This window comes from Hemitrygon akajei, chromosome 10 (genome assembly GCF_048418815.1).
Source record: "Hemitrygon akajei chromosome 10, sHemAka1.3, whole genome shotgun sequence".
In the NCBI taxonomy this organism is placed as follows: Eukaryota; Metazoa; Chordata; class Chondrichthyes; order Myliobatiformes; family Dasyatidae; genus Hemitrygon; species Hemitrygon akajei.
This window is the reverse complement of record NC_133133.1, coordinates 98820189-98846135: the sequence shown is the minus strand read 5'-3', so window position 1 is coordinate 98846135 and position 25947 is coordinate 98820189. Positions and strand designations below refer to the sequence as shown.

The 25947-nt window shown below is 43.2% G+C and overlaps 1 protein-coding gene across 6 annotated transcripts in view; it reads left to right on the top strand.

Moving 5' to 3' along the window:
- brwd3 (bromodomain and WD repeat domain containing 3) overlaps nt 1-25947 on the top strand; it is a 340825-nt gene that overhangs the window by 247483 nt on the left and 67395 nt on the right. For all 6 annotated transcript variants that reach the window (XM_073058687.1, XM_073058689.1, XM_073058692.1 and 3 more), the window contains 3 exons: nt 2179-2331; nt 2983-3257; nt 5244-5335. In XM_073058687.1, the coding sequence (XP_072914788.1) occupies nt 2179-2331; nt 2983-3257; nt 5244-5335 (520 nt within the window). The remainder of the gene's footprint in view (nt 1-2178; nt 2332-2982; nt 3258-5243; nt 5336-25947) is intronic.

The following is a 25947-nucleotide window of genomic DNA, read 5'->3' as shown; positions in this document are numbered from 1 at the left end:
ATAAAATGATCAAACATCGCTGCTTTTTGAATCTACATCCATCGGCCCAAATGGATAACATTACACAAGCACACGCAACTGACGGTCCTGCTGAAGGGTGTTAGCCCATAACATCGACTGTGTATTCTTTTCCATAGATGTTGCCTGACCTGCTGAGTTCCTCCAGCATTATGTGTGTGCAGCTTGGATTTCCAGCATCTGCAGATTTTTCTCGTTTGCTATTTAAGAACTGTTCGTTCAGTCATGTCTAATGCATTTCTGACATTTCCAAGTCTGAATGTGTGAAATGACACTGAGCAAAAAAATTCTGAATTGTCTGACTACTTACTTCTCACCAATTACCAGTGACAAAAATCACTGCTTTTTGAACACAGACACAACTGACACAATTTAAAAACTGTTCACTCTATAGTGTGCAGTTTTAGTCACCTACTTAGAGGAAAGATGTAAATAAAGTTGAAGGTGTATAGAGAAAATTTATAAGGATGAGTTGTAAGGAATGATTGAATAGGTTAGGACTTTATTCCTTGTAACATAGAAGACTGTGAGGAGATTTGATAGCGGGGTAGAGATAGGGAAATGTAAGCAGGCTTTTTCCCCTGAGGTTGGGTGGCACTACAACTAGAGGTCATGGGTTAAGGGTGAAAGGTGAAAAGTTTAAAGGGAGTGAGGGTTAACATCTTTACTCAGAGGGTTGTGTGCAAGTGGAATGAGCTGCCAGTGAAAGTGGTACATGCAAACTTGATTTCAACATTGAAGAGAAGTTTGGATGGATACCTGGATGATAATGGTATGGAGGGCTATGGTCTCAGTGCAGGTCGATGGGACAAGGTAGTTTAAATGTTTCAGCACAGACTAGATAGTCTGGAGGGCCTGTCTCTGTGTAATACTTTTCTGACTATAAGCATGATGTCGAGTCTAATGTCCATTCAAGTGAACAGAACTGACACAAGTTAGAAACTGTTTAGCAATAGTCTTCTGTTCCAATTAGGCAGCATAATAAATAGAGGGAATCATGTCTATTTTCTCTATTTGGTTTGTCCTTTTAGTTGTCCCAAATAATAGCTGCCCCAATTAACCAATGGTCCAATTAAGCAGAATCCATTGTATTTCTATTAGGGTCCCCCTTCAGCCTCCAATGCTCCAGCAACTTCACCTTATATTTAATGTTCTCTAACCAAATAACATCTTGGTGAACCTCATCTGTAACTTCTCCAATTCCTCCATGTCTTTCCTGTAGTGTGGTGACCAGATCACAGAATATTCCAGATATTGTCTAACCAGAGTTTTACACAGATACAACTTGACTTCCTTTCTTTTATACACAACAGCCTAACTGATTAAGGTAACTAAGCTGTATGCTTTCCTTACTGCCATTGGGAGTGCATGGACACACCTCAAGCTCCATCTGGACATCAGTATTTCTAAGGATCCTTTTATGTTTCACCTTCCATTGCCTGATTCCTTGTATGGGTTGAAACAGTTCTTCTGGCAGGGTTTCCAGCTGATCTGTACCCCAATGAATCCTTTGCAACTTTTCTCACTATTCACAACTCTACCAATTACATGCCATCTGCAAATTTACTAAATCAGCCCACCTACATTTTTATAAAAATCAGTTGTATATACATCACAAACAACTGGGATATCAGCACCAATGCTTGCTGAATGCCATTAATCACAGACCTACATTGAGAATAACACCTCTTCACCACAATTTTGCCTTCAATGGCCAAGCTGCTTTTGAATTCAATAAACCAAGTCTCCATGGACCCTACTTCCAGATCAGCCTACTGTGAGGAACGTTGTTGGAAGCTTTCCTCAAGTACATTTAGACAACATCCAGTGCCTTACACTAATCAGCTATCTCTCAACTCAGCAAAACTCAATCAACTTTCTTGCACAAAGCCATGCTATCTTTCCCGATATCAGCTGATGCCATTGTCATAGTGCAAAGATGCACATGTACAATTGTACAAATGTGTAAATTTTATAAGAATTAACCTGCAGTTAATGGGTTCTTGAAATTTACCTACCCATGGAGTAAAAAGAATTTAATAATACATGGAACTCTACAGGTTCAAATAAAAATAATAGTAATTAGGGATTTTTTTTATTTGATGAAAACAAGCATCTTTCAGCTGGCTTATGTGCTTATGCTTCTGGTTTCCTTTGTAGGACTACAAGGATATCATAGACACTCCAATGGACTTTAACACAGTAAAAGAAACCCTTGAAGAGGAGAATTATGAAACTCCTCTGGAGTTTTGCAAGGACGTTCGATTAATATTCAGCAATGCCAAAGCTTACACACCGAACAAAAAATCAAGGGTAAAAGGAGTACTTTGTTTTGGAAACTTTTGACCTACCAACCATTTGCTGGAGGAACTTTGCAATCTGAGCAGCATCTGTGTTGGGGGGGGTGGGGAGGGGAAGCATGGAGGATGGTAGGTGGGGTGGGGGAGTAATTGTCATGTTTTCAGGTCAAAATCCTGCATCAGGACTTACTGTTGATCTGTTCTTCATAGGGAGATCAGTTAGCATACGATTTTCATATCGGGTGATACATTTTTGTATATTAAGTTGATTGTGAAGAGAATGTCACTTTATGCTAACATAATATATTGAATATATTCTTAATGATATTTTGTTCAGAAAGTTCCTCTCAGGTATTTCACACCATATAAATCAAGTAAGTTTTCAGTGATTTTGAACGTCTAGATCAAATTGAGTTTTTTTATCCTAGTACTTTGTTTCAAATGGAAACATCTGCCTTAATATTATGAGCTTTACCACTTCCACAAACTTGGCCTAGTGCAGCATTGATAGAGAAAATGTAATATCAGTACAATTACTGCTAATGATCTAATGAAACTTGAATGTTTGAAAATAATGGGATAGTTGAATTTAGTGGCAAGAATACAAGCTTGTCATATTTTTGACTGTGGTGTGAAATACTTACCAGTGCAATTGTTGTTGCAGATATACAGCATGACGCTCAGGTTATCTGCCTTATTTGAAACACAAATTCAAAAAATCATCTCTGACTACAAGCTTGCCTTGAAGTGCCAAAAGAACAGCAGACCAAGACAAAAGTATCGGAAAAGATTCAAAAGCAGCAGCAGCAGCAGCAGTAGTAGTTCTCGGTCCAGCAATAAGGGCAGTTCTCAGTCTAGCAGCAAGAGCTCTTCCCAGTCTAGTAGCAGAAGCAGTTCTCGGTCCAGAAGCAATTCTCGGTCCAGTAGCCACGCATCCAGGTAAAACTATAAACATCTATCTTGAATATTTTTGTTGGAAAAACTTGGGTGTATATGAGGAGAAAAGAATATAGGTGGTATAAACACTGAAAAAGTACGTATGCTTTTTGCTGTGTTACGTACCCCGTAACTGGGTTGCTTACCAGCAAAGATAGAGAGGTCCGTTGAAGTCTGATGGTACTATTTTTAACAGTATTTATTGATAAAAATACACAAAAATAATATCAATGCAACCATACAGATAATATACGTCATCAATACTAAATCTAAAAGCGCGGGTATAATAATAATCAATAAGAAATAACTCTATCGTTGTCTAGGGGATAATGTATTGTCCGATGGAAATATAAAAGTCACTCAAGCTGCAGCTTTTGGTTGGAGAGAGAGACGGATTAAAACTTGCCCATTCCTTTTATGATGTCAATCCTTCGAGAGTCGTTGGGGCTGATTTCTCTTTTGTTGTTAGCTAAAGCCGTTCTTCTGTGGCAAGGCCCACCAATTCCGAGGCAAATGGAAAAGGACGCACGTGGCTTTCCACCGGCTTTCGCTATTACGCTGTTACAGGATTTCTAGCGTTTCTTCTGGTGCGTCTGAGGGGCTGTTCCCGCAGACCCTCTTTTATCCCCACTCACGAGGTCTCAGATGTCAATCAGGGAACCAGTCCATGTTGCCTGAGGGCCTCCACGAAGCACAGTACTCAATACACAATTCCGTCTCCAAGAGACAATGGCCGTTTCCCGTAGCTTTGTGTCGCCAAGGGGCCAAGACATTCCAAACGTCTCTCTCTCATTTCCTGGGTCTCCTGACCTGAATTAATAGTGATCTTGCGATTCTCAAAAAGGAGGGGGCTACTCTGCACCCCTCGGCCCCTCAGAGTTGGGCACAGGCGTAACAGCTGTTTTTCACAGCACAGTGGCATTTCTATGAAAGTTTGCTTATTGAGAGAAGGAAACCAGAGAGGCAGAAATGAATTCAATGGAATTGAATTTTGGAAGCTGAATATAAAACTCAACCATTACTGTATTGTTTGTTTCAGGCAAGCATTTGAAGCATAGCCAGCTATTACAGAGATATAGATTCCTCCTCTTGCCCAGTGAATGTTCTTTTGGTCTGGTTCAGTGCCAAAGCCCTTCGGGCCTTCACTTATGTTACAGTGATGTGGAATCCATGCTTGTTTCTCAGTTAATTGGTTAACTGTTTAGTGGATATGTCAGAAAGAAAAAAGTTGGCTTTTAAAAATAATTCTCTGTGTTAATTGGATGAATATCCTTTGGCTGTAAATGCTTATTTACATTTGCAGAAAAACAATCTTACTTGAAGCAAAAGAGGTAATGGAATATGTGTTTATGCTTCTAATTGTTTACATGTTTCCCAGTTTTAGGAATTCTACTATTGGAAAAGCTAATTCTGAGATGCTATGAATTTGCATGGGGGAATCCTTTTTTAAAAAAAAATGACAATAATTTAAGTTTGGATTGTCCAGATTTTATTTCAATAAAATTCAAATGGAAATGACATGGAACTAAACTGCGCAATGCAAAGGAAATTCAAAACCATTGATTATATTTTTTCCAGGACAGCAGTTTCAAAGCTGTGACTAAAATTAAAATGTTGTCATTTGGCCCATATATGGTTTATGGCTGTTTGTAAATATATGTAAAAACTTGCAAGTTTTAGGTACGATATGTGTGGGAAACTGAAGAGTATCAATAATTTCATCAGTGAAATTCTTTTCTAGGACAGTTTTCGTATCAATGAAGTGAGGAAAAATCCATGTGTGTTAATTGTAAATTTCTAGTTTTATTTTGCTAGGTTAATGCATTAGTGCACAAAAGCACTTAATGTACTCAACGAGCTTTTTCATTCCACTATATTCTCATGGGGGAGGGGAGGGTGGAGAAATGCCACTCCACTCAATAATAATGGAGGAGGAGCAAAAATTTATAATTTTTGGTTGAATTTACAAATTTTTGTTGTATCTTTTAGCCTAGAACGCAAAGCAGCAAACACTCCTGAAACAATTCTGACTGCTTCACCATCTTGTTTCGTAAGAACAATCTCATCAAGGTCATCTCCAGGTGAGAATGGAAGTTGTTCAGATTTACAGATGACTATAGTCAGAGGATGATCATTACTTTCCTAGTCCAAAACTTCATTTTAATAGTGTTAATAGTGCAAATACTTTATTACGGTGTGGATTTGGTTGATGGTCAGTGTGGATTTAGTAGGCCAAAGGCCCTGTTTCCATGTTGCATGACTGTCTTATTTCTTTTCATTCATTCAAGGGATATGGGCTTCACAGGCTGAGCCAGCACTTTATTGCCCATCATTAGATAACCTTCAGAAGCTGATGGTGCCCTGCCTTATTGAACTGCTACAGTCCTCGAGTTCCGGGTATTCTCAAAATGCTGTAATAGAGAAAATTCCGGGATTTTGATGAACAACAGTGAGGGAATGGCAATGTATTTCTAAGTCAGAATAGCGTACGGCTTGGAGGCAACTTCCAGGTGGTAGTGTTCCTGCCCTTGTGCCCTTGTCCTTTTGTCTTGTAGAACATATAGGTTTGGAAATTGCTGTTTAAGGAGACTTAGTGACTTGCTGGAGGGTAATAGTACAGGGAACTACATTAAATATTAAAAGTGGAGCAGCTGCAAAACATATGTTGCAATACTTTTCTGATTTGGGCCAAATACACACTAATGGGATGAGCTCAGGGGGCACCTTGGTTGGCACAAATATGTTGGGCCAAAGTGTCTGTTTACATGCTGAACAACTCATTAGTTCTATGATTCATTGTGTTTGACTTTCAACTTCCCTCTGAACTGCTCCTAAATGATAAAGTAATCAGTTATTTCAAAGTACACCAATGTGTGCAAGAAAAATAAAATTAGGCAGACTACTTGGCATGGACTCTGCTGTCACATTAAGAGATGATCAAATTAGACATGAAGCTATTGAGTCTGGCTGAAGAAGTCACAGCTGGAGGAACCTGATGTTCTTTGGCCTTTTCCTTGATAACATAAGTCAATCTTTAGGCAGTTTGATTGACACAAATTTTTCAATAAATTTTGAACATAGCAGCATCTGTGGGCCCTGATATCACGTTTCCATGCTGAAGGTCCAGGTATTAGAACAAGTTATTCCTATAGAAACCTTCAATACAGCTACAATTCATCCAACAATGTGAGAAATTGCCCACAAAAAAAAGATAATAGCTGTCTTATCAGCAATACCGTGACAGAAAGGTCTCTTTCTGTGCTGTATTATATATCTAAGGGAAGTGCCTTCAGTGATGTTGTTAAGCATGACATGAGGAAATCTGCAGATGCTGGAAATTCAAGCAACACGTTAGTCCTGACGAAGGGTCTCGGCCCGAAACGTCGACATTGCTTCTTCCTATAGATGCTGCCTGGCCTGTTGCATTCCACCAGCATTTTGTGTGTGTTGCTTGTTAAGCATGAATTGTTTCTTTGTTACTCGTGAGTTTCTGCTTAATGCAAATCAGGTGTAAATGTGTTCATGACTGGACTGAACTAGAGTTTTAGTCCAACCCCAAATATCAAAGTTAAATTCCAAAGTAAAGTGAGATTGACACTCAATTTTGGTGTTAGAGAGACAAAACACCGTGGACTTTCAATCACAAGGCCAGATCTTCAATTTCTCGATGCAGTATAAAGTATTAATTTGTTGTAACAAATCTGGATGGTATCCAGACTTGGATAACTACTGGTGTAACATTTACCACCATCAATATTTTGGAGATTATTATTGATCAGAAAGTTAATTTTGGCTTAAACAGCAGGACATTCCATGGTAAATGACTTTTAGCAGAGCAGGGTATTCCATATTATTTGATTTCAAACATGCCAGCACCCTCAAAGTAAAAATCGCCACTTGCCTAAATGAGTCCAGAAACAATTCATTGAAGATCAGAGTACAGTATGTCAGGGCAGCAAACACATGGGAACACTGCCAATTTAATAATACAAGGTTCCTTGACTTAAAAACCTATTGCTCCTCCTCCATTATCATTGAACTAAAGTCCAGGAACTCTCATATCCAGTAATATCCAGGAAACAAAGAGTAGGGATTAACGGGTCCTTTTCAGAATGGCAGGCAGTGACTGGTGGGGTACCACAAGGCTTGGTGCTGGGACCGCTGCTATTTACAATATACATTAGTGATTTAGATGAAGGGATTAAAAGTAACATTAGCAAATTTGCAGATGACACAAAGCTGTGTGGCAGTATGAAATATGAGGAGGATGTTAGGAGAATGCAGGGTGACTTAGACAGGTTGGGTGAATGGGCAGATGCATGGCAGATGCAGTTCAATGTGGATAAATGTGAGGTTATCCACTTTAGTGGCAAGAACAGGAAGGCAGATTACTATCTGAATGGTGTCAAGTTAGGAAAAGGGGAAGTACAACGAGATCTAGGTGCTCTTGTACATCAGTCACTGAAAGTAAGCATGCAGGTACAGCAGGCAGTGAAGAAACATATGGCATGTTGGCCTTCATAACAAGGGGAGTTGAGTATAGGAGCAAAGAGGTCCTTCTGGAGTTGTACAGGGCCCTGGTGAGACCACACCTGGAGTATTGTGTGCAGTTTTGGTCTCCAAATTTGAGGAAGGACATTCTTGCTATTGAGGGAGTGCAGCGTAGCTTCACAAGGTTAATTTCCGGAATGGCGGGACTGTCATATGTTGAAAGATTGGAGCGACTGGGCTTGTATACACTGGAATTTAGAAGGATGAGAGGGGATCTGATTGAAACATATAAGATTATTAAGGGATTGGACACACTGGAGGCAGGAAGCATGTTCCCGATGTTGGGGGAGTCAAGAACCAGAGGCCACAGTTTAAGAATAAAGGGTAGGCCATTTAGAACGGAGATGACGAAAAACTTTTTCACCCAGAGAGTTGTGGATCTACGAAATGCTCTGCCTCAAAAGGCAGTGGAGGCCAGTTCTCTGGTTGCTTTCAAGAAAGAGTTAGATAAGCTCTTAAAGATAGCAGAGTCAAGGGATATGGGGAGAAGGCAGGAACGGGATAATCAGCCATGATCACATTGAATGGCGGTGCTGGCTCAAAGGGCTGAATTGCCTACTCCTGCACCCATTGTCTATAAATGGTGAAAAATGCAGTGATATTTTGATCAATCAGCAGAATATGATCTTTCAAGAACCATTTGATTCTGCATGGTCCCAGTGGCCTGGAAGATTGCAATTGTCACTACACACTAAGAAAGGAGAAAGGCAAAAGAGAGGAAATTATAGGCCAGTTAACTTATCCTCAGTGGCTGGTAAAGAGTTGGAGTCCATTATTAAGGATGAGGTTTTGGGGTAAGTGGAGACTAATAATAAAGTAAATCAAATTCAGCATAGTTTCTATAAAGGAAAATCTTGCCTGACAAATCTGTTAAGAGTTCTTCAAGGAAGCAACAAGCAGAGTGGACAAAGGAGAGGCACTGGATGTCATTTACTCAGATTTTCAGAAAGCATTTGATAAGGTGCCTCAGATGAAGCTACTTAAATAGAAATATAGAAAACCTACAGCACAATACAGGCCCTTCGGACCACAATGCTGTACTGAACATGTACTTACTTTAAGAATTACCTAGGGTTACCCATAATCATCTATTTTTCTAAGCTCCATGTACCTATCCAGGAGTCTCTTAAAAGACCCTATAGTTCCCGCCTCCATTGCCACCATCAGCAGCCCATTCCATGCACTCACCAGTCTCTGCGCAAAAAAAACATAGTCCTGACATCTCCTCTGTACCTTCTCCCAAGCACCTTAAAACTATGCCCCCTCATGATAGCCACTTCAGCCCTGGGAAAAAGCTTCTGACTATCCACACAATCAATACCTCTTAACTTATACACCTCCATTAGTTCTCCTCTCATCCTCCACTGCTTCAAGAAGAAAAGGCAAAGTTCACTCAACCTATTCTCATAAGGCATGCTCCCCAATCCAGGCAACATCCTTGTAAATCTCCTCTGCACCCATTCTATAGTTCCCACATCCTTCCTGTAGTGAGTCGACCAGAACTGAGCACAGTACTCCAAGTGGGATCTGCCAGGGTCCTATATAGCTGTAACATAAGATCTTAAGGCACAAACTAACGGAGATGGGAGTAGACTCTCACATGGTGGATTGGATAGTGGACTACTTGACAGATAGACCTCAGTATGTGCGGTTGGGAGACTGTAGGTCTGACACGGTGGTCAGCAGCACAGGAGCGCCGCAGGGAACCGTACTCTCTCCGGTCCTGTTCACCCTGTACACATCAGACTTCCAATATAACTCGGAGTCCTGCCATGTGCAGAAGTTCGCTGATGACACGGCCATAGTGGGGTGTGTCAGGAATGGACAGGAGGAGGAGTATAGGAAACTGATACAGGACTTTGTGATATGGTGCAACTCAAACTACCTGCGTCTCAATATCACCAAGACCAAGGAGATGGTGGTGGACTTTAGGAGATCTAGGCCTCATATGGAGCCAGTGATCATTAATGGAGAATGTGTGGAGCAGGTTAAGACCTACAAGTATCTGGGAGTACAGTTAGACGAGAAGCTAGACTGGACTGCCAACACAGATGCCTTGTGCAGGAAGGCACAGAGTCGACTGTACTTCCTTAGAAGGTTGGCGTCATACAATGTCTGTAGTGAGATGCTGAAGATGTTCTATAGGTCAATTGTGGAGAGCGCCCTCTTCTTTGTGGTGGCGTGTTGGGGAGGAAGCATTAAGAAGAGGGATGCCTCACGTCTTAATAAGCTGGTAAGGAAGGCGGGCTCTGTCGTGGGCAAAGTACTGGAGAGTTTAACATCGGTAGCTGAGCGAAGGGCGCTGAGTAGGCTACGGTCAATTATGGAAAACTCTGAACATCCTCTACATAGCACCATCCAGAGACAGAGAAGCAGTTTCAGCGACAGGTTACTATCGATGCAATGCTCCTCAGACAGGATGAAGAGGTCAATACTCCCCAATGCCATTAGGGTTTACAATTCAACCGCCAGGACTTAAGAATTTTTTAAAAGCTATTATTAATGCTTTTTGAGATAGTGATTTAGATGCATATCATATTTTTTTACTGAGTTAAGTATTGTATGTTATTAGTTTTGCTACAACAAGTGTATGGGACATTGGGAAAAAAAAAGTTGAATTTCCCCATGGGGATGAATAAAGTATCTATCTATCTATCTATCTATCATTACCTCTCGGCTCTTAAACTCAATCCCTTGGTTGATGAAGGCCAACCACAAAGTTGATGTCTTCTCAACCACAGAGTCAACCTGCTCAGCAGCTTTGATTATCCTATGGACTCAGACCCCAAGATCCCTCTGATCCTCCACACTGCCAAGAATTTTACCATTAATACTATATCTTCCATCATGTTTGATATCTCCCAAACTGAACCATCTCACACTTGTCTGGGTTGAACTCCAGCTGCCACTTCTCAGCCCAGTTTTGCATCCTATTGATGTCCCATTGTAGTCTCTGACAGCCCTCCACACTATCAACAATACTCCAAAACTTTGTGTCATCAACAAATTTACTAACCGATCCCTCCACTTTCTCATCCAGGTCATTTATAAAAATCACAAAGAGAAGGGGTCCCAGAACAGATCCCTGAGGCATACCACTGGTCACCAACCTCCATGCAGAATATGACCCATCTACAACCACTCTTTGCCTTCTGTGGGCAAGCCAATTCTGGATCCACAAAGCAATGTCCCCTTGGATCCCATGCCTCCTTACTTTCCAATAAGCCTTGTATTATCAAAACGCCTAGCTGAAATCCATATAGACTACATCTATGGCTCTAGCTTCATCAACGTGTTTAGTCACATCTTCAAAAAATTCAATCAGGCTCGTAAGGCACGACCTGTCTTTGACAAAACCATGCTGACTATTCCTAATCATATTATGCTTTTCCAAGTATTCATAAATCCTGCCTCTCAGGATCTTTTCCATCAGCTTACCAACCACTGAAGTAAAACTGTCTGGTGTATAATTTCCTGGGCTATCTCTACACCCTTTCTTGAATAAGGGAACAACATCTGCAACCCTCCAATCCTCTGGAACCTCTCCCATCTCCATTGATGATGCAAAGATCATCACCATAGGCTCAGCAATCTCCTCCCTCACCTCCCACAGTGGCCTGGGATACATCTCGTCTGGTCCTGGAGACTGATCCAACTTGATGCTTTCCAAAAGCTCCAGCATGTCCTTTTACTTAATGTCTATATGCTCAAGCATTTCAATCCATTGCAAATCATCCCTGCAATTGCCAAGATCCTTTTCCATAACGAATACTGAAGCAAAATATTCAGTAAGTACCTCTGCAATATCTTCCTGTTCCATACGCACTTTTCCACTGTCACACTTGATTGGTTTTATTCTCTCACGTCTTATCCTCATGCTCATCACATGGTTGTAGAATGCCTTGGGGCTTTCTTTAATCCTGCTTGCCAAGGCCTTCTAATGGCCCCTTAACATTTGCCATAGTTCTCTGAGAACATCTGTTCCCAATTTATGCTTCCAAGTTCCAGCCTGATAGCTTCATATTTCCCCTTACTCCGGTTAAATGATTTCCAAACTTGTCTGATCCTATACTTCTCCAGTGCTATGGTAAAGGAGATAGAATTGTGTTCACTATCTCCAAAAAGCTACCCCACTGAGAGACCTGACACCTGACCAGGTTCCTTTCCCAATACCAGATCAAGTACAGCCTCTCCTCTTGTAGGCTTATCTATAGATTGTGTCAGGAAACCTTCCGAAACACACCTAACAAAATCCACCCCATCTACACCCCTTGCTCTAGGGAGATGCCAGACAATATTTGGGAAATTAAGTTCTCCCACTATGACAACCCTGGAATAAATGAGGTACTCAAGGAATATTAAGAATGTAAAAATAATCTTAAGAAAGAATTTAGAAAAGCTAAAAGAAGATACGAGGTTGCTTTGGTGAAAGCAAGGTGAAAATAAATCCGAAGGGTTTCTACAGTTATATTAATAGCAAAAGGATAGTGAGGGATAAAATTGGTCCCTTAGAGAATCAGAGTAAACAGCTATGTGTGGAGCCAAAAGAGATGGGGGAGATTTTGAACAATTTCTTTGGTATTCACTAAGGAGAAGGATATTGAATTGTGTAAGGTAAGGAAAACAAGTAGGGAAGTTATGGAAATTAAGATGATTAAAGAAGAGGAAGTCCTGGCACTTTTAAGGAATATAACAATGGATAAGTCTCTGGGTCCTGACAGGTTATTCCCTAGGACCTTGAGGGAAGTTAGTGTAGAAATAGCAGGGGCTCTTGACAGAAATATTTCAAATGTCATTAGTGTTACGAACCCCGCACTGGGTCACTTACCAGCAAAGATAGAGAGGTCCGTTGAAGTCTGATGGTACTATTTTTAACAGTATTTATTGGTAAAAATACATAAAAATAATATCAATGCAAACATACAGATAATATACATCGTCAATACTAGATCTAAAAGTGTGGGTATAATAATAATCAATAAGAAATAAGCTCTATCGTTGTCTAGGGGATAATGTATTGTCCGATGGAAATATAAAAGTCATTCAGTTCAGGCAGGCTTCCGCCTTTGGGGACCGCTGGGTTTTCAATTGTTGGAAGAGAGAGAGAATTTAGAACTTGCCAGCTTTTCCTTTTTTTATGATGTCGATCCTTCAAAATTTCGTTGGTGGCCTCTTCTTTAGCTAAGCTGTTCTTCCGTGGTAAGGCCCGCCAATTCCTAGGCGAATGGAAAAGGACGCACGCGGGCCCCCACCGGCTGTCGCTATTAAACGCTGTCACGGGATTTCTAGTGTTTCTCCTGGTGCGTCTAAAGGGGTTGTTCCCCAGACCCTCTTTTATCCTTACTCACGGGGTCTCAGATGTCAATCAGGTTGAGATGATGCAATCCCTCAACCAGCCCACTCTGGTCATTCCCTGAGGGCTTCAATGAATAGTACAGTACTCAATACACAATTCCGTCTCCAAGAGACAATGGCCGTTATCAATGGTTCCGCCTTTCTGGAGGCCAGGACACATTCCAAACCCTTGTGGATTCTGCGTGTCTCTCTCTCATTTCCTGGGTCCCAGACCTGAATTAATAGCGATCTTGCGATTCTCAAAAAGGAGGGGGCTACTTTGTACCCTTCGGCCCCTCAGAGTTGTGGCACATTCGTAACATTAGAAACAGGGATGGTGTCGGAGGATTGGCATATTGCTCATGTTGTTCCATTGTTTAAAAAGGGTTCTAAGAGTAAACCTAGCAATTATAGGCCTGTCAGTTTGACGTCAGTGGTGGGTAAATTAATGCAAAGTATTCTTAGAGATGGTATATATAATTATCTGGATAGACAGGGTCTGATTAGGAACACTCAACATGGATTTGTGCATGAAAGGTCATGTTTGACAAATCTTAATGAATTTTTTGAAGAGGTTACTAGGAAAGTTGACGAGGGTAAAGCAGTTGATGTTGTCTATGGACTTCAGTAAGGCCTTTGACAAGGTTCTACATTGAAGGTTAGTTAGGAAAGTTCAATCGTTAGGTATTAATATTGAAGTAATAAAATGGATTCAACAGTGGCTGGATGGGAGATGCCAGAGAGTAGTGGTGGATAACTATTTGTCAGGTTGGAGGCCGGTGACTAGTAGTGTGCCTCGGGGATCTGTACTGGGTCCAATGTTGTTTGTCATATGCATTAATGATCTGGATGATGGGGTGGTAAATTGGATTATTAAGTATGCAGATGATACTAAGATAGGTGGCGCTGTGGATAATGAAGTAGATTTTCAAAGCTTGCAGAGAGATTTAGGCCAGTTGGAAGAGTGGGCTGAAAGATGGCAAATGGAGTTTAATGCTGATAAGTGTGAGGTGCTAAATTTTGGTAGGAATAATCCAAATAGGACATACATGGTAAATGGTAGGGCATTGAAGAATGCAGTAGAACAGAGTGACCTAGGAATAATGGTGCATAGTTCCCTGAAGGTGGAATCCCATGTGGATAGGGTGGTGAAGAAAGCTTTTGGTATGCTGGCCTTTATAAATCAGAGCATTGAGTATAGGAGTTGGGATGTAATGTTAAAATTGTACAAGGCATTGGTAAGGCCAAATTTGGAGTATTGTGTACAGTTCTGGTCACCGAATTATAGGAAAGATGTCAACAAAATAGAGAGAGTACAGAGAAGATTTACCAGAATGTTACTTGGGTTTCAGCACCTAAGTTACAGAGAAAGGTTGAACAAGTTAGGTCTTTATTTGGAGTGTAGAAAGTTGAGGGGGGACTTGATAGAGGTATTTAAAATTATGAGGGAGTTGATGTTGATAGGCTTTTTCCATTGAGAGTAGGGGAGATTCAAACAAGAGGACATGAGTTGAGAGTTAAGGGGCAAAAGTTTAGGGGTAACACGAGGGGAAACCTCTTTACTCAGAGAGTGGTAGCTGTGTGGAATGAGCTTCCAGTAGAAGTGGTAGAGGCAGGTTCGATATTGTCATTTAAAGTAAAATTGGATAGATATATGGACAGGAAAGGAATGGAGGGTTATGGGCTGAGTGCAGGTTGGTGGGACTAGGTGAGAGTAAGCGTTCGGCAAGGACTAGAAGGGCCGAGATGGCCTCTTTCCATGCTGTAATTGTTATATGGTTGATATTCCTTTCCAGAATCTGTCTCCCTATCTGCTCCTCGATGTCCCTGTTGCTTTTGTGTGTTCTATAAAAAAAACACCCAGTAGAGTTATTGACCCCTCCCTGTTTCTAACTTCCACATACAGAGACTCAGTAGACAATTCCTCCTTGACTTCCTCCTTTTCTGCAGCCGTGACACTTTCTCTGATTGACAGTGCCATGCCCCCGCCTTTTTTGCCTCCTTCCCTGTCCTTTCTGAAATATCTAAAGCCTGGCACTCTAAGTAACCATTCCTGTCCCAGAGCTATCCAAGTCTCTATAATGGCCACAACATCATAGCTCCAAGTACTGATCCATGCTCTCTGCTTTCTTCATGATGCTTCTTGCATTAAAATAGACACATCTCAAACCATCGGTCTGAGTGGATCCCTTCTCTATCACCTGCCTATCCTCCCTCTCGCACTGTGTCCAAGCTTTCTCTATTTGTGAGCCGACCGCCACTTCCTCCACCTCTTCAGTTCAGGTCTCACCCCCCCCCAGCAATTCTAGTTTAAACTCTCCCCAACAGCCTTAGCAAACCTCACTGCCAGGAATTGGTACCCCTTGGATTCAAGTGCAACCTGTCCTTTTTGTACAGGTCACACCTGCCTCAGAAGTGGTCCCAATGATCCAGAAATATGAACCCCTGCCCCGTGCTCCAATCCGTCGGCCACTCATTTACCCTCCACCTCACTCTATTCCTCTACTCATTGTCACGTGGCATAGGCAGTAATCCTGAGATTACTACCTTTGAGGTCCTGCTTCTCAACTTTCTTCTTAACTCCCTGTAGTCTGTTTTCGGGGCCTCCTCGCTTTTCCTACCTATGTTGGTGGTACTAATATGTACCACAACCTCTGGCTGTTGATCTTCCCACTTCAGGGTATCATGGACGTGGTCAGAAGTGTCCCGGACCCTGGCATCTGGGAGGCAAACTACCATCTGTGCTTCTTACCTGTATCAAAAGAATCACCAATCTGATCCCCTGACTATAGAGTCTTCTATCACTGCTGCCTTCTTCTTTTCCCTGTCCTTCTAAGCCACAGGGCCAGACACTGTGCCAGAGGTGTGGCCACTGTTGCTTCTCCCAGATAGGTCGTTTCTCCCCCCCCCCCCCCCCCCCCATCTGTACTCAAACAGGGGTACTTAATTGTTAAGGGGTGCAGCCACAGAGGTGCCCTCTAGCATCTGACTCCTGCTCTTGCCTCTCCTGACTGTTACCCACTTATCTGTCTCCCGAGGCCCCGGTGTGACCACTTGTCTACAGCTCCTCTCTATATCTATCACCTCCTCACTTCCCCTGACCAGAAGGTCATCGAGCTGCATCTTCAGTTCCCTAACGCGGTCACTAAGGAGCTGCAGCTTGACACACCTGGTGTCCGGGTTGCTGGGTGTCTCCCAAACATCCCACATCTGACACCCAGTACAGAACACCGGCCTCACAGACATACTTCCTATTTCTATTCCTCACAGGTAACTTGCCTCGCCTCGACTCATTATCGTTAAAACCCTACCACTCTGCCTCAGATCACTCCGTTGATAACCGCTCCACTAAGCAGTATCTCCCTTTTATGCCTGAACCTTCTCTGCTATCTAACTCATGATTGGTGCTCCAGTTATAGCTGTTGATAGGCCACGTACAATGGACAAATGCTCTCAAAGCTCCCTTTTTTAATAACCGTCGCCGACCTGCGAGAAATCCCTCTTGGTATAGCTCTGTTGATTCCGCTGATAGGCTACGTACTTAACAAGAAGCAATCTGATGATGTTACAGGAAAGAAACTGGCATGGATAGAGGAATGGCTGACAGGGATGAGGCAGAGAGTGAGAATAAAAGGGGCCTTTTCTGGTTGGCTGCTAGTGACTAGTGGTGTTCCTCAAGAGTCAGTATTGGAACCTCTACTTCTCACATTGTTTTTTCAGTGATTTAGATGGTGGAATTGATGGCTTTGTAGCATTGTTTACGGATGATACAAAGGTGGGTGGAGAGGTAGGTAGGTAGTGTTGAGGAAGCAATGTGATTGCAGCAGGAATTAGATAAATTGGAAGAATTGGCAAATAAAGTGGTAGATGGAATACAGTGTTGGGAAATGTATGATATTGCACTTTTGTGAAAGGAACAATAATGCAGTCTATTATCTGAATGGGGAGAAAATTCAAGCATCAGAGGTGCAGAGAGACTTTGGAGTCCTCATGTAAGATTCCCAGAAGTTTAATTCACAGGTTGAGTCTGTGGTAAAGAAGGCAAATGCAATGTTGGCATTTATTTTAAGGGGAATAGAATATAAAAACAACGAGATAATGCTGAGGCTTTATAAGACACTAGTCAGGCTGTATTTCAAGTATTGTCAACAGTTTTGGGACCCACATCTTAGAAAGGATCTGTTGTCATTGAGAGAGACCAGAGGAGGTTCATGAGGATAATCCCAGGAATATAGAGGTGAACATATCAGAAATTTGGCAGCTTTGGGCCTGTACTCACTGGAATTTAGAAGAATGCAGGGGGATCTCATTGAAACCTACTGAGTATTGAAAGGACTAAATAGGATAGATGTGAAGAGGATGCTTCCTATAGTGGGTGTATCCAGAACTGGAGGGCACGGCCTTAAAATTGAAGGCTGACTTTTTAGAACTTTTTAGGAACTTTTTTAGCCTGTGTGCTTAATCTGTGGAATGCTTTGTCACAGACTACGGCAGAGGCCAAGTCCATGGGTATATTCAAAGCAGAAGCTGATAGATTTGTGATTGGTCACGGCATCAGGGGATATGGTGAGAAGACAGGTGTGAGATCTGGGAACAGCCATAAAGAAATAGTGGAATGAACTTAATGGGTTGAATGGCCTAATTCTACTCCTATGTTTAATGGTCTTGTGGTCTAATAAAAAAGTGGTTGCATACCAAAGTGCTGTGATAGATGTTCCATTCCACCCAGATCTGTGTTGCTACCTTGAAGTGAGAAAAGCCAGAAGAAATTAGCTGTTTTAGCATGGAGAAAAAACCTTATCACCCCAAAACCATAATAGTCTATTTCCTCATGTGTAGTCTATTTTTAACAGTATTTCCACCTACTCAGAGGTATTGATAGCTTTATAGAGCATAGAACAAGCCCTTTGACCCAGTTCATCCATATATCCCCACGTGCCTACATTTAACCCAAATCTTTTGTTAAACATTTCCTATCCATGAGTTTGTCCAATTGATTATTTTTCTGTTGTAATTGCATCTACCTCTACCATCACCTCTGGCAGCTAATTCTATATACCCACTACCCTCTGTGTGGAAAAACCTGCCCCTCAAATATCTTCAGATCTCCCCATCCTCCCAACTCCACTCTTCTGAAACCTATCCTCAAGTAGAGAGTTTTAGACCAAAAGATATATAAGCAGAATGAGGCCATTTGGCCCATCGAGTTTGCCCTGCCATTTCATCATGGCTGATCCAGTTTTCCTCTCGGCTTCAATCACCTGCCTTCTCCCTGTATCCTTTCATGCCTTGACTAATAAAAATCTTATCAACTTCTGCCTTAAATATATATAAAAACTTGGCCTCCACAGCTAGCTGCCTGTGGCAATGAATTGCACAGATTCAACACTCTCTGGCTAAAGAAATTCCTCCTCATCTTCATTCTAAAAGGATGCCCCTCTATCTAGAGGCTGTGTCCTCTGGTCGTAGATTCTCTTACCATAGGGAGCATTCATGTCACACATGGTCCAAAATACTGGCTGTACTTGATCTGGTATTGGGAAATGAACCTGGTCAGGTGTCAGATCTCTCAGTGGGAGAGCATTTTGGAGATAGTGATCATAATTCTATAGCCTTTACCATAGTATTGGAGAGGGGTAGGAACAGATAAGTTAGGAAAGTGTTTAATTGGAGTAAGGGGAAATATGAGGCTATCAGGCAGGAACTTGGAAGCATAAAATGGAACAGATGTTCTCAGGGATACGTACAGCAGAAATGTGGCAAATGTTCAGGGGATATTTGCATGGGGTTCTGCATAAGTACGTTCCAGGGAAAGGATGGTAAGGTGCAGGAACCATGGTGTTCAAAGGCTGTTGTAAATCTAATCAAGAAAAGAAGAGCTTACGAAAGGTTTGAAAAACTAGGTAATGATAGAGATCTAGAAGATTATAAGGCTAGCAGGAAGGAGCTTAAGAATGAAATTAGGAGAGCCACAAGGGGCCCTGGGTAGGCCTTGACAGACAGGATTAAGGAAAACCCCAAATATGTGCAGAGCAAGAGGATAAGACATGAGAGAATAGGACCAATCAAGTGTGACAGTGGAAAAGTGTGTATGGAACTGGAGGAGATAGCAGAGGTACTTAATGAGTATTTTGCTTCAGTATTCACTACAGAAAAGGATCTTGGTGTGATGACTAGGGATGACTTAGAGTGGACTGTGGTAAGTTGATGGAAAAGATCCTGAGAGGCAGAATTTATCAACATTTGGAGAGGCATAATATGATTAGGAATAGTCAGCATGGCTTTGTCAAAGACTGCCTTACAAGCCTGATTGAATTTTTTGAGGATGTGACTAAACATATTGATGAAGGTGGAGCAGTAGGTGTAGTGTATATGGATTTCAGCAAGGCATTTGACAAGGTACCCCATGCAGGGCTTCTTGAGAAAGTAAGGAGGCGTGGGATCCAAGGGGACTTTGCTTTGTGGATTCAGAATTGGCTTGCCCACGGAAGGCAAAGAGTGGTTGTAGAAGGGTCATATTCTGTATGGAGGTCAGTGATCAGTGGTGTGCATCAGGAATCTGTTGTGGGACCCCTACTCTTCATGATTTTTATATATGACCTGGATGTGGTGGAAGTGGAGGGATGGGTTAGTAAATTTGCTGATGACACAAGGGTTGAGGGTATTTTGGATAGTGTGGAGAGTTGTCAGAGGTTACAGTGGGACATTGATAGGATGCAAAACTGGGCTGAGAAGTGGCAGATGGAGAACAACCCAGATAAATGTGAGCTGGTTAATTTTGGTAGGTCAAATATGATGGCAGAACATGTGGTAAGACTCTTGGCAGTGTGGAGGATCAGAGGGATCTTGGGATCCGAGTGCATAGGACACTCAAAGCTGCTGTGCAGGTTGACTCTGTAGTTAAGAAGGCATTGGCCTTTATCAACTGAGGGATTGAGTTTAAGAGCCAAGAGGTAATGTTGCAGCTATATAGGACCCTGGTCAGACCCCACTTGGAGTACTGTGCTCAGTTCTGGTCGACTCACTACAGCAAGAATGTGGAAACTATAGAATGGGTGCAGAGGAGATTTACAAGGATGTTGCCTGGATTGGGGAACATGTCTTATGAAAACAGGTTGAGTGAACTCAGCCTTTTCTCCTTGGAGTGATGGAGGATGAACGGTGACCTGATAGAGGTGTACAAGATAATGAGCGGCATTGATCATGTAGTCAGGGGCTTTTTCCCAGGGCTGAAATGGCTAGCATGAGAGGGCACAGTTTTAAGATGCTTGGAAATAGGTACAGAGGAGATGCCAGGGTAAGTTTTTTAGAGAGTGGTGTGAGCATGGAATGGGTTGCTTCGACGGTGGTGGAGGTGGAAATGATAGGGTCTTTTAAGAGACTCCTGGATAGGTACATGGAAACTTGGAAAGATAGAGGGCTATGGATAACCCTAGGTATTTTCTAAGGTAGGAACATGTTCAGCACAGCTTTGTGGGTCGAAGGGCCTGTATTGTGCTGTAGGTGTTCTATGTTTCTGTGTTTCTTTTCCATAGTTGCTACCTGACCTACTGACTTCCTCCAGCATTTTGTGTGTGCTGCAGTTTCACCACTCGATAGGTTTCAATTAGGACACCCCTCCAGTGAATTCCAAAATTCCAGTGAATACAGGCCGAAAGCCATCAAATACTCTTCATATGACAAGCAGTTTAATCCTGAAATCATTTTCATGAACCTCCTTTGAACCCTCTCCAGTTTCAGTACATTTTTTCAAAGAGGCCCAAAAGCTGCTCCCAGTTTTCCAAGGCCTCACAAGTGCATTAGAAACTCATCAAACTCATCAAAAAGGCTGGATTCGTCCTTGGCTACAACCTGGACTAGAAACATTGAAAAACTACAGCACTATACAGGCTCATCGGCCCACAATGCTGTGCTGAGCATGTACCTACTTTAGAAATTACCTGGCATTACCCATAGCCCTCTATTTTGAGGGCTTTGGTCTCTTGAGTTAGTGGTGGAGAGGAGGTCATCTGTTATCCATTATAGACAATCTGGCACATCCACTGCATGACCTACTGAATAAACAGCAGAGCACTCTTTCAAACAAATTCATTCAGCTCCACTGTCACAAGGATCATTAGAAAAAATCTTTCCTATCGAATGCAAAAAGCATATACAACAGTTCATCTCTGTAACAGGAGAACACACATCATAGTAGATAGATAGATAGATAGATAGATACTTTATTCATCCCCATGGGGAAATTCAACTTTTTTTTCCAATGTCCCATACACTTGTTGTAGCAAAACTAATTACATACAATACTTAACTCAGTAAAAAATATGATATGCATCTAAATCACTATCTCAAAAAGCATTAATAATAGCTTTTAAAAAGTTCTTAAGTCCTGGCGGTTGAATTGTAAAGCCTAATGGCATTGGGGAGTATTGACCTCTTCATCCTGTCTGAGGAGCATTGCATCGATAGTAACCTGTCGCTGAAACTGCTTCTCTGCCTCTGGATGGTGCTATGTAGAGGATGTTCAGAGTTTTCCATAATTGACCGTAGCCTACTCAGCGCCCTTCGCTCAGCTATCGATGTTAAACTCTCCAGTACTTTGCCCACGACAGAGCCCGCCTTCCTTACCAGCTTATTAAGACGTGAGGCGTCCCTCTTCTTAATGCTTCCTCCCCAACACGCCACCACAAAGAAGAGGGCGCTCTCCACAACTGACCTATAGAACATCTTCAGCATCTCACTACAAACATTGAATGACGCCAACCTTCTAAGGAAGTACAGTCGACTCTGTGCCTTCCTGCACAAGGCATCTGTGTTGGCAGTCCAGTCTAGCTTCTCGTCTAACTGTACTCCCAGATACTTGTAGGTCTTAACCTGCTCCACACATTCTCCATTAATGATCACTGGCTCCATATGAGGCCTAGATCTCCTAAAGTCCACCACCATCTCCTTGGTCTTGGTGATATTGAGACGCAGGTAGTTTGAGTTGCACCATATCACAAAGTCCTGTATCAGTTTCCTATACTCCTCCTCCTGTCCATTCCTGACACACCCCACTATGGCCGTGTCATCAGCGAACTTCTGCACATGGCAGGACTCCGAGTTATATTGGAAGTCTGATGTGTACAGGGTGAACAGGACCGGAGAGAGTACGGTTCCCTGCGGCGCTCCTGTGCTGCTGACCACCATGTCAGACCTACAGTCTCCCAACCGCACATACTGAGGTCTATCTGTCAAGTAGTCCACTATCCAATCCACCATGTGAGAGTCTACTCCCATCTCCGTTAGTTTGTGCCTTAAGATCTTGGGCTGGATGGTGTTAAAGGCACTAGAGAAGTCAAGGAATGTAATCCTCACAGCACAACTGACCCCATCTAGGTGAGAGAGTGATTTGTGCAGCAAATACGTGATAGCATCCTCCACTCCCACCTTCTCCTTATACGCAAACTGAAGAGGATCCTGGGCGTGCCTGGTTTGTGGCCTCAGATTCTGTATTATCAGCCGCTCCATGGTCTTCATCACGTGCGACGTCAAGGCAACAGGTCTGAAGTCATTCAACTCCTTTGGTTGTGGTTTCTTCGGTACCGGGACAATACAGGATGTTTTCCACTGTCTGGGTACTCTTCTCTGCTCCAGGCTCATGTTGAAGATGCGCTGTAGTGGTTCTCCCAGCTCAGTCGCACAGGCCCTCAGTAATCGTGGGGAAACTCCATCCGGTCCAGCCGCCTTGCTGGTACAGATCTTCCTCAGTTGACCTTCCACCTGTGCAGCCGTAATCCTGGGCGTGGGCAAGGTCTCCTGTGAGTGGCTATTTTCCTGTGAGGGAAGTAAGCCTGGTGTGGATTTCTGCGGTGAGGATGAGATTGAGCTGTCGAACCTGTTGGAGAAGTTGTTCAGCTGGTTCGCTTTCTCCACATCTCCACTTATGTTCGCCCCCCGCTTTGCACCGCATCCGGTGATGCATACAATAATCTCTGCTTTATTATTTTGTATATTGTTATTGTGCATGGTACATTATTATTGTGTATATTATTATTCTGTACTTTATTAGTTGTTATCATCATTATTGTAATATTTATATCACTGTAGAAGACACCAGCAGTGTGTCAGATGTTGAAGGGTGTGAGGGACAGCTACTATGACAAAGGAGAAGGTGCTCAAAAAGCTGAAAGACCTAAGGGTACATAAGTCACCCTGATCAGATGAACTGCACCCTATGGTTCTGAAAGAGGTAGCAGTAGTGATTGTGGAGGCATTAATAATGATCTTTCAAAAATCATTGGACTCTGGCATGGTGCCATAGGACTGGAAAATTGCAAATGTCACTCCACACTTTGAGAAAGGTAGGAGGCAGCAGAAAGGAAATTATAGACCAGTTAGCCTGACCTCAGTGGCTGGGAAGATGTTGGAGTCAATTGTAAGGATGAGGTTATGGAGTACTTGGTGACACAGGACAAGGTAGGATAAAGTCAGAAACAAGAATATCTGCAGATGCTGGAAATCCAAGAAAGACACACAAAATGCTGGAGGAACTCAGCAGGTTAAGCAGCATCAGTGGAAAAAGAGTACAGTTGATGTTTTGGGCTGAGACACTTTGGTAGGACTGGAGAAAAAAAAATGAGGGGTAGATTTAAAAGTGGGGGAGGAGAGAGAGAAGCACAGGGTGATAGTTGAAACTGGGAGGGGGAGGGATGAAGTAAAGGGCTGGGAAGTTGATTGTTGAAAGAGATACAGGGCTGAAGAAGAGGGAGTCTGATACAGAACAGAAGGCCATGGAAAAAAGAAAAGGGGAGAGGAGCACCAGAGGGAGGCAATGGGCAGGCAAGGAGAAATGGTGAGAGAAGGAAAAGGGGATGGGGGAATGGTGAAGGAGAATGGGGGGTGGCATTACTAGAAGTTCGAGAAATCGATGTTGGAGGCTACCCAGACGGAATATATGGTAAAAAAAACACGAAATGCTGGCAGAACTCAGCAGGCCAGACAGCATCTATGGGAGGAGGTAATAACGACGTTTCGGGCCGAAACCCTTCATCAGGAGTGAAGTAAGGTTGAGGGGAGATAAGAAGTGGGGGGAGGGATAAAGTAGAGAGCTGGGAAGTGATAGGCTGGAGGGAAATGGGCTAGGGGGAAGGTGGAGAATTATGGGAAATAAAAGAGACAGAAAGGTAGGGCTTGGGGGAGAGATTATAGTGAGGGGGGAAAAGAGAGAGAAAGAGAACCAGACTAAAATAATAGATAGGGATGGGGGTAAGGGTGGGGGGCAGGGGTATCAACGGAGGTCAGTGAGTTGGATGTTCATGCCGGCAGGAAGGAGGCTACCTAGGCAGAAGATATGGTATTGCTCCATCGACCTGCGTGTGGCCTCATCTTGACGGTAGAGGAGGCCATGGACAGACATGTCGGAGTGGGAGTGATCTGTGGAATTGAAGTGTGTGGCCACAGGGAGATCCCGCCACTGCTGGAGGACCGAGCGCTGGTGTTCGGTAAAATGGTCTCCCAGTCTGCGGCGGGTCTCCCTAATGTATAAATGGCCACATTGGGAGCACCGGATACAGTATATCACCCCAGTTGACTTGCAGGTGAAGTGATGCCTCACCTGAAAGGACTGTCTGGGGCCTGGGATGGTGGTGAGGGAAGAAGTGTGGGGGCAGGTGTAGCACTTCTTCCATTTGCAGGGATGAGTGCCCGGAGGGAGGTCCGTGGGGAGGGATGGGGGGGGAAGAATGGACAAGGGAGTCGCGTAGGGAGCGATCCCTGCGGAAAGCCGAGAGTGGGGGGGGGAGGGGAAGATGTGGTTGGTGGTGGGATCCCGTAGGAGGTGGCGGAAGTTATGGAGGATTATGCGTTGGATCTGTAGGCTGGTAGGGTGATAGGTGAGGACCAGGGGGACTCTATCCCTGGTGGGCTGGCGGGGGGATGGGGTGAGGGCAGAGGTGCGTGAAATACGGGAGACGCGATGGAGGGCAGAGTTGATAGTGGACGAAGGGAAGCCCCTTTCTTTAAAAAAGGAAGACATCTCCTTTGTCCTAGAATGAAAGGCCTCATCTTTTCAAAGCAGATGCAGCAGAGGTGGAGGAATTGAGAGAAAGGGATAGCATTTTTGCAGTAGACAGGGTGGGAGGAGGAATAGTCTAGGTAGCTGTGGGAGTTAGTAGATTTGTAGTAGACGTCGGTGGATAGGGTGTCTCCAGAGATAGGAACAGAAAGATCTAGAAAGGGGAGGGAGGTGTCGGGAATAGACCAGGTGAATTTGAGGGCAGGGTGAAAGTTGGAGGCGAAGTTAATGAAGTCAACGAGCTCAGCGTGCGTGCAGGAAGCGGCACCGATGCAGTCGTCGATATAACGCAAGAAAAGAGGAGGACAGATTCCGGTGTAGGCTTGCTCCACATGGCCGACAAAAAGGCAGGCATAGCTAGGACCCATGCGGGTGCCCATGGCTACACCTTTAGTTTGGAGGAAGTGGGAGGAACCAAAGGAGAAATTGTTAAGGGTGAGGACTAATTCCTTGAGGCGGAGAAGAGTGGTGGTAGAAGGTGACTGGCTGGGTCTGGAATCCAGGAAGAAACGGAGAGCTTGGAGACCTTTCTGGTGGGAGATAGAGGTATATAGGGACTGGACGTCCGTGGTGAAAATGAGGCGGTGGGGGCCAGGGAACTTGAAATCTTTGAAGAGATGTAAAGCATGGGAAGTATCACGGACATAGATGGGAAGGGATTGAACAAGGGGAGATAAAACAGAGTCGAGATAGGCAGAAATGAGTTCAGTGGGGCAGGAGCAAGCAGAGACATTTACTGTTCACTATTCCACATTA